The 9,519-nt window shown below is 39.3% G+C and overlaps 1 protein-coding gene across 2 annotated transcripts; it reads right to left on the bottom strand.

Moving 5' to 3' along the window:
• Positions 1-906: 906 nt before the first annotated feature.
• On the bottom strand, positions 907-9,313 carry nrsn1 (neurensin 1). Of its 2 annotated transcripts, none has more exons than XM_033639583.2 (6): positions 9,178-9,313; positions 5,047-5,165; positions 4,770-4,862; positions 4,555-4,673; positions 4,100-4,287; positions 907-3,939 (listed from the first exon to the last, which is right to left on the bottom strand). In XM_033639583.2, the coding sequence occupies exons 2-6, from the start codon at positions 5,143-5,145 to the stop codon at positions 3,842-3,844; spliced, it is 597 nt and encodes a 198-aa protein (XP_033495474.1). In that variant the 5' UTR covers positions 5,146-5,165; positions 9,178-9,313; the 3' UTR covers positions 907-3,841. The 2 variants fall into 2 exon arrangements, with proteins under 2 accessions (XP_033495474.1, XP_033495475.1); XM_033639584.2 differs by having other exon boundaries at positions 5,047-5,162; positions 9,178-9,284.
• Between the last annotated feature and the right edge of the window lie 206 nt (positions 9,314-9,519).

Below are 9,519 nucleotides of genomic sequence, written 5' to 3'. Positions count from 1 at the left end.
ATCCAGCCTAGTGAGCCAGTCCAGAACCTTCACACTGGCCTGTTCACCTGCGAGATGGTCTGAGACCAGACATTGGGATAAGCTTCCCTGAGGCGGTTTCTGAAGGTTTGCGGAGAAATTCTTTTGGCTGAGGAAACCAACTGTTGCATCATCTGTTTGGGTGGCTGGTCTCAGATGATCTTGCAAGTGAGGACGCTGGAGGTGGAGATACTGGGCTGGCTCACTAGACTGATTGAATATACTGCCAGAATCTTAAATTACATTGGAAATGAACTTTCAGTGAATAGACAACAGCTCTGGTGGATATTCCTGCAGTCAGCATGCCAATGGTGTGCTCCCTTAAAACGTGTGACATCTGTGCCATTGTGTTGTGTGACACGGCTTTTTAATGTGACCATCTCAAGGCACACCTGTGTAATAATCATGCTGTTTAATCAGCATCTTGACATGTCACACCTGTCAGGTGGACGGATTATGTTGCCGAAGTGCTCACTAACAGATTTAAACAGATTTGCAAACAAAATTTGAGAGAACAAAGTCTTTTTGTGCACAGAAAATCCTAAATCTTTTACTTCAACTCGTGAAAAATGTCAGCAAAACCAAAGTGTTGCATTTATATTTTTGTCCAGTGCATAATCACAACAAGGTTGACAGAGTAGTACAGAGGTACAAGAATAAAACTTTATGAAACTGAGATATATTCCCAATAAATAAATACATTTGAGACATCCAGATGGCCTTATGGCCCATGTGATAACTGCTTAAAAACTCTTATTTCTGTTCTCAGCTTAGTTGGGTATTAAGTTTTATCAGTTTTGCAGATATACCCACAATATTATGTGTACCCAGCATACGTGATGATGAAAAGATTGTTTGAATTAAAAGGATAAATACAATCTTCACACATTTTGAGCTGCGATATTTCAATTTTATTGTGTTCTTTGAAAAATAGACATACTGTATATAGTTACTGATATATATATGTTCTTTATCCAATCCAACCTCCAATAAGTACAGTATATATTTTTTAATTCACTGGGAGAATCCACTGTTACATCGGGAGACACTTAAACTGGGACGTGGTATCATTAAAAGCAGGAAAATAAAATATCTTTTGGGGATTTTAATGCAGAACTCAACTTTGGTCAATGTAAGGATACAAAATAAACTCACAATTCACAGCATGGAACTACAAGTCAGCACATTTATTGATCACTTAAGAACGCTTTGACCACACTGGAGGGTTTGTTTATAATAGATCGTTGAACAGCTTGGTTTTTCTTCTTGTACTGTAGGTTTGCAGCTTAACAGTGGTTGAGTAAGTTCCTTGGAAATGAAATTGTTCTTCATAGCTACAGCTACATGTTTGTGTTGTATCAGAGACCAAATGTGTTAAAGTAACATCACAGAATAGAGTGGGGGTTGTTGGAATAATATGAAAAGGTCAACTTACATGAACATACAGGTAGCCAGCATAGCAATAGCTCATATAATATATTTTTATACAAACAGTATATAAGAATATATTATTTTTTACAGTATGCATCTGGCGTTGTCTTTGCATGGATTCGACGAGGATAAATTGTTTGGAAAGACCTGCAGCATTGACGCACAGCAGGAGGCATGTAGCTTGATGGCACTTGGATTGCGACTACCACAATAAAAAAAAAAAAAAAAATTGTTATCACTAAGTACAGTAAAATGCTATATTTTTTACAGTATATGTTCTGTCTGTGTGCGATGACTTCAAAAGATAAACAAGCAAACAAAACAACAAACTGACATTTAAAGTGGCATGGTCACAATATTTAAAAATATATTTAAAATACATTTAGACAGTTCTTCATAGAGCAGCAAAACATGACCATTAACAGCTTATTGTGCTTGTAAGTTACAGTTACAGCACATGTGAGTGCCAAGACATACCTTCTGTTTCTCATGTAGGATGCAACTGAATATGCAACCAACTAAATAATCAATACATAAATAAAATAAACAAGCCTGGCGATACATACTTATTGTATGCTGTTCACCTTAGTTACAAATGTAGCTTCAAGTTTTGAGTGTGAGCACAGGAAGGCAGTTATTGTGTCGAAAGCATCCGTGGACCCAGGCGGACTGTAAACAATGAGCGCTGTCAAACACGATGTAGCTGATGTGATCTCACTGGAGAGCTGAATGCGCTCTCCTCATCCCTCCCTGTTATGTAACATAATCTGTCACATTGTTTGCCTCACTTGACGCACCCTTGCTCTGGCTTCACTTCGACACACAGCACCTGCATTGCTCCATCTTCATTTCGGCACGCAGTGCTTTTTTCTTTAACCAGCTCATGACTGCTAGCTGCAAAATGTGCATGCTTGGATTGATAGTGGTGTGTCTACATGCTTGGGTTTGTCACAGGGAGAGGAGGAGATGAAGAAAGGAAGAGCACAAAGTGTAGTGGAAATAGATTTTTGCTTCAGCTTATCATTATGAAATGCTGATTGCACAATGTAATGGCTGTGGAATAATGACATCATCTGCGTTTAGACTGGTTTCCTAAAAGCCTCGCTTTCACTATGCAATGTTGTCTGCCATCGAGTACTAGTTCTCGGGAAAACCAAGGCTTGATTTACATCACACAGGAAGTGTGTGAGCCAATCAAAACAGGAAGAGGATAGCACTTTTGTTGCCCCTGGTAGCTATCAGCAGCTATCCCCAGTTACCAAATAGCATACATGTAAGTTCCTTACAGTTTCTGCCCCCAGTAGCGTCAGCGGAGGATGGTGGAAACTGGTAGTTAGGCTCGAAAGCGATCCGGTTGTCAGAGATGCCAACAATAATACCACTATGACAGGTCTGCTTCCAGTTTAAGTGACAGACTATATTGTTCTGCATGTCCTGTCTGGTTCAATGTACCTCTCATCAATCTGGTCTCGGCTATCGATCCCGTCTGAAGATTCACTGAAGGAGACAAGGTCAGGGGCCTATTAAGACAGATGAAAATGTCAGTGTGAAATCTAGCCTGAAGGTCTGTTCTAATCTGTGTTTATCTCTAATCTGTTCTGATGATGTGTGAAAGCCTAGCAAAGTATCCGTCAAGACTTCTCTCGGCTTGTTGTTGCACGCAGCATAAAAGAAGTATTCAGCAGATGTAACTGCATTGTGTGTACATGATTGCCAGCTCTCACTGAGTGTTGTAATGACGTAGCACTACGCACTGCACACACAAAGTATTCTGCACGTAGAAACACTCATCCACTGATGTCCCTTTAGACACCAGGCAGAGATAATGGTTGTTATGTTCCGTGCTTCTTTTGATCATTTTCAGGCAATGGGGGGGCAATCACCAATAACTTCAAACAACACTGCATCTGCTGCTCTACACCCTCCAGCAGTAACACCATCCTCTTTTACAAAATGTGAATCCCCTTGACAGAAAAACACTCAGTGGAAGCAACAGTGTTTTTGTTGTTCAGTGGCTGTGTTCTATCGATTTGTTTCTGTGGTTTGTTTTCTGGGTAGGGCTCAAGACCTGCATGTGCTTCATCAGATTGGTATGAACTTCATGCGAGTCATGTTCAAGCAGAAGGCTTAAACTTTGCTCGGCTATATTAACTCTGCACCTGTGTAACCTTAAAACAAAGCTTTAATGTCAAACATGGTAAATAAAGATGAAGAACCAATACTATCAGTCATGTAAGCTGACCTTTCAAAGAAAATGCACACGCAAATTTGATACACACACACACACACACACACGTTCGTACTCGCACACAGCCTGCACATCAATCAATCAATCAATCAATCATCACACACACTTCTTCACTGTATGCCTTCTTCTGGACTTCATCTTCTGTCAGGTCTCTGACTTCACTGGCTGGATGTTCTGGACTTTGGAGAGTGTGACTGGCACCTTTCCCTCACCGGGGGTCGGTGCTCTCATTATGGGGGTACCTGTGGCAAAAGCGGTTCTGCTATGTGGTATAGTCACACTAAACACTTTGAGAACAGTATAACAATAAAAAAACAACCCTTTCACTTACTCTTTGGCATGTATTTTCTAACATCCATTCCACAATGTGTCATAACAACACAGAAGAGGGCGAAACCTTACCAACTGTTGCGTGCAGATCCGCCAGCCTCTCCTTAAACTTCTGCTGCAGGTACAGTTCTTCTTTGGAGTAGCTTTTGGCAAAGGCAGACAGCAGGAGACCCACGGCCATGGATGTGCCTCCCACGCAGAACAACACAGCACCAGTCAGCTTACAAACATCCAGCGCGCGGTTGAAACTGACAGCGTGGCTGTTCAAGGAAAAGACAGCATCAATTAGAAGTCCAACGTCAACCTGTATTTAAACAATAACTGTGAACCAGAAGAGGTCTGGATCCAATAAAATCACCTGGTGGAAAACCCCGGCTACCTTCAAATGTCAACTCTTTGCTCAGTTATTGCAATTTGTTGCCCTATATAGAAACAACTGGGTGTGCAGTCCACTTAAACAATGTGCCCTCAAATCCAGAACATACCCATCAACTGCCTCCCTTTAATATTATGCATTGTTGTTATACCTGTCAACAAAAAGGAGATCATCCTCGCCAAAGGCTTCGATCCTGGATGGAGTGGCGTAACCCACCAAAACAACAATGAGGCCCGCAAACAAGATCAAGGTCCCGAACGCAAGACAGACCTGGCGGGGAGAAAACAAAAGAGGACCTTATGCATCACCTAAATAACAGCAGGTGAGGCTGTAGTTTGGTTTGAGCTAGCTGAAGGTTACCCTCACCTTCCAGAGTAAAGAGCTCCACCTGCTCGGCGATCTCTGAATCTGAAAATCTTCATCACGTTCCCAGATAGAAGCTGTGCACTCCTCATAAAACTGAAGAGATGAGAGAGATTTTTTTTTAACATTCCAAACATGGAAACTGAAACCCCAAGAGGGAGCGAGATCTAAAAACCCTCAAGTTTCAAGTGATTACAACGTGAGACTGCGAAACTGAAGATGAAGGTTTGTGATAGAAGAGAATAGTTGATATTTGCAGAAGGTATTGCGTGTGTTGTACCTGGTGTAGGTAGGAGCGGACTCCATACTGCTGGCAGTTTCCGCTGGCTTGAGCTTGCTCACCGTACTCCGACCCACAGATCTCTGAGCAAGAAGTCATCCTTCACATCTGTCTACCTGCTTGAGAACACACACACACACACACATGCATGAATGCATGGCTGCACCCTCGCCTTAAGAAGCAACCCACCAACAGGTTTGAGGACAAACTCTCTCTGGCTTGTTCACCATGCATAAACATAACATAACATAAACATAAGCACACAGATATACAGCTCATTTATACACACAAGCATGTACCCTCACACACACACACCGGCAGAAAGTTATGTAACATTGTACTGAAGGCATGGGTGCCTCGGTACATTGAGATTAATGATGCATTCTCCTTGTCTGCTGTCATGAAATAAGCCATGAAATGCCCTCTCTTTTCATTTTAATATAGTGCCGGCTGAATGCAGAGAGTGCTGACACGCAGAGAATTAACCTTCTTCTCTTTTTATTTTGTGATTCATGCAACAATCAGAAACTCTCTTTTTGTGCTGAGCAGCAAAACTAAAATATATTAATCATGCTGCACTTTAAAGCTTGTGTAGAAGATACATAAAGGACATAGCTCTTACAGTTCGTTTTGCCTTACAAGAGATAATATCAGGTTTGCCACTCACATAACAGGCATAATAAAAGTAGCAATTACTTTTTTAATTAAAGCATACTCACTCTCACAGTGCATGTGATGGATCCATAGAAAGTAATTTGCCCAAATCCATGTGTTTTTGCAGGACTCAAATACTTTCAGGGAATCTGACCAGCTATTTTATCACAGCTGACATTTCATCATATATAATGCCTGTCATCCTTTCCTTTGTTTTGCTGCTACAAAATAAAACTCTTGCATCCTGATTTAAAAAAAAGACAGTTGCTCTAAGAAGTGATATTTTATACACTTGCAATTCCCTCAGTATCCATTTGAGATCCAGAGGCATTTCACAGCTCAGTGCCTCTGCACAAACACACATAACAATGTTTCAAGTTTCTGTCAGCCAGCACTAAATCTCAGCTGCTATTTATGTTCCCCCACAACAGCAATAAGACTGGGGAACAAATTTGGTACTGAAATACCGATCCCAGTGTTGGCAATGCTTCTTAAAAATGCCAAAAGAAAATGAAGACACACATCAGTTCACCATATCTTATGGTTCCTGAGCAGAGTATGTGATATTATGATACGTGTGACAAATGGACAAAGAAACTGCCCCGAAACAAACAACATTTGTCACTGATATAACTTAATGAGCTTCCTAGTTCATTAAGATAGTAAATGAACAAGATCTGAGTGGGTGAGGTAAAAACATGATACCCCAGAAATGTTGTTGACTTAAACTGCAGGGAATAAATTCCGTCTTCTATCTCTAGGCACTTTCTAGTAAACTAATCAAGGAAGAATTTACCCAGTTGTATGTAAGTGAGTTTAGTTAGAGTATCACAGTATTCATGATATTTACGGATACCAGCAGTGTAGTGATAATAATATATATTTTTTTTTTTAAATTGAGGGACCTAAGCAAAAAAAGAGCATCTTTGACCCTTACTAAGGGCATGGGTTATGCTTCAACATTTTTTTGGAGGGGGGAAGAATTATGGAGAATATTTATGCACCAATTTGTGCCTTTTCTGCATCAATTTATGGTGTAAGTGTCTTTAATTTTATCCATGTATTAATTGCACCTATGACCTCTAGCCTACCTTGCTATCAATGTCATTATGCAGTGTGCTTACACTGACTGTGGAGGAAATTTAAGCCCTAATATTTATCAATCTATAAGGGACATCACCAGTGCCATGCTTACTTTTTGGTTTTCATTGACAGCCAAATGTGATGCTACAGTCACGTCAAGTCAATTACATTTATATCCCAAAAAAATCAAATGAAATGTCAATCAACACAAAGGTAAAATCAGTTTTGGTGAGTTATTGTGAAATGTAAACATTTTGAAGGAGTTGTTTAAAAGACAACAGGACATAGCTATTGTGTTGTCATTCCATTGCTTTTGTTAACTGAACAACCTTAACGATAACACAGATGACAGGTTTTCAGAGACGTGTAAAGGACATAGGCTACTATAAATGGCCGACCATGAATTCACACAGTATATGGGCGATATCAGGGTTCCAGTCAGATAATAAACTGAGTGCGATGAGTGAAATGCTGCATTAAGATGAGACACGTTGTTCCCTGGTACCTTATGTTAATCATATTACTGCTTAATTTGTACCTGCTGAGGACTGTCATGAACATCTGGCTCTGCCCAGATGTTGTCAACTCTCTCTGCACCCACATCTGCATGTATTCAAGAAAGTTTGAATATTCATCACCCAGACAAATAATGATTATGAACTGCATGTTTTGGAGACTCCATTGGGGCTTAATCTATATTCATTCAAACACCAAACTTGAGTGGGAAACACATGTAATTAGGAATTTTCATTACTGTAAATTTACATGTATATTTTATATTGCTCTCATATATTTACCAGATTCAGACAGTGCCCTTGATCTTATGTAATCCAAGACAACAATCAAGCATATGAAACTCACATGCATGTGTTTAAATGGCCCAGACCGACTTACAGATAAAGTAACTTTACTGACTCAAGGCAATACATTAATTAAAATTATAAGATAGTGCTGTCTAAAATAACAGTTTTTAACGGTGCTAAAACAGCCAGACATGAAAATAAAGTATTCATCCAGTCATTGTAATCATAGTCATATATAAACTTGAAAAAAAAAATCCCATTATTATCACTGGCTAACAGTTCTGGTTTTATAGTATACTGCAGTTCTGTGTACTGATAACTGTACTTGTTTATGATAATTAATATAACAGTAATAGGATCATAATATGAAAAAGTTTCAAGATTCTATTATAATTATAATTATTATTATTTTATTTTCGAATATATTATGCATTTATTATTTTAAATATAATAATAGCAATAATAATAATAATTATTATTATTAATAATAATAATAATAATAATAATAATTATTATTATTATTATTGCAAAAATAAAATAAAGATAAAAAATAAAAATGAAATAATAATAATTATTATTATTATTTCATTTTTATTTTTTATTTTTATCTTTATTTTTATTTTTTAAATTTCTTTCTTTCTTTCTTTCTTTCTTTCTTTGTTTCTTTTGTGGGTGGGGATGTAAGGCCCCCTGGCAGGTTTGGTCCCCCCCAATGTTGACTCTATGGCTCTATTAACTGAATGAGATGACTGCAATGTCATGTAACACATGTAGCTACATCAAAACATCACCAAAACAAACTGTCAACATGGCCAAATAAATTCAGATAGCTCTCAGATGCACAGTGTGTCACATCCAGGTAGTAGTCGTACTTTCACATTTCCCCTCATCCACATCACACCAACCAAACACATCTCGACCTATCTTGACCTAAGCTTAGGCAGGTTTTGACAAATCAGATCAGAATATGTAAATAACACTATCAAAATGAAAACATAACCGCGCACATACAGCGGTAACCCTGCCTACAACATGTCCTTTGAGCCGTTGAACCGGGAGCTAGCCGTGGTGCTGAGCGCCATTATTACCATCCAGCCCTCAGCCCAGCAGGAAAACACACAGACGTCATATGTGACGCCAGTCTGAAAACAGACCTCATCCCAACCCCCCGGTGAGACGCAAATAGACACAAAGCACGCTTTTCCATTAAACTTACAGACTTTGCATTAAAGCATTTGCACTAAATCAGACCGTCTTAACCACCTGAAACATGTCACCTCGATATAAAACATCTGCAGGTACGAGCTTAAGGTAGAAGTTTTGTTTCATCTGATACCATCTGATAATATAGAAACCAGCAGCATGAGGTAAAAGGCGACAACACGAACTTTAAAGCAACATTTTTTTTTCCTCCCACATGATCGCTTCTTCCAGATGTGCAACATGATATCACGCGCAAGGATGACACCATTGAAGGAGTCCATGCAGGAAATATGATTTCCCGACATGCTATTTTTCAAAATCAACAACCCAACACAGCCCTTATGATTGCAGAAATATTGTGCTTAATATCATTCAAATCCTCATTTACCTGTCATTACCAGCTCGGAGAGTGATCGCGCGCTGCTGTTCCCTCAGCCGGGTCCCATCACTCTACAGTCACCTCTGTCTCTCTCTCTCTCTCCATCGATGATTCAGATTTTCACGCTGTCCACTGCGCAGGCGTCACATCCATGACAACATATGATTCAATGGCGAATATAAATAACCAGGCAGGATGGTTGGAAGGAAGGGCTAGGTGAACAAAAAGACATTCATTCAAGATTCAACATTCATGCCTAGATGGATGAATGGGAAGATAGATAGATAGATAGATAGATAGATAGATAGATAGATAGATAGATAGGGGGTCAGTGGAAAGTCAAAGGACAGC

This window comes from Epinephelus lanceolatus, chromosome 10 (genome assembly GCF_041903045.1).
Source record: "Epinephelus lanceolatus isolate andai-2023 chromosome 10, ASM4190304v1, whole genome shotgun sequence".
Taxonomy (NCBI): domain Eukaryota; kingdom Metazoa; phylum Chordata; class Actinopteri; order Perciformes; family Serranidae; genus Epinephelus; species Epinephelus lanceolatus.
Note: the sequence above shows the minus strand (reverse complement) of the source record. Positions and strands in the feature narration are given on the sequence as shown.

Bases quoted from the DNA above. Each gene is read 5' to 3' on its own strand.
- nrsn1 (XM_033639583.2), bottom strand. From the start codon at position 5,145: ATGACTTCTTGCTCAGAGATCTGTGGGTCGGAGTACGGTGAGCAAGCT. The intron at 4,288-4,554 runs GTATAACAACAA...TTCCTTGAACAG, and splicing joins GATCTCCTTTTTGTTGACAG to CCACGCTGTCAGTTTCAACC. The intron at 3,940-4,099 runs GTAAGGTTTCGC...CTTTTGCCACAG, and splicing joins GGATCTGCACGCAACAGTTG to GTACCCCCATAATGAGAGCA.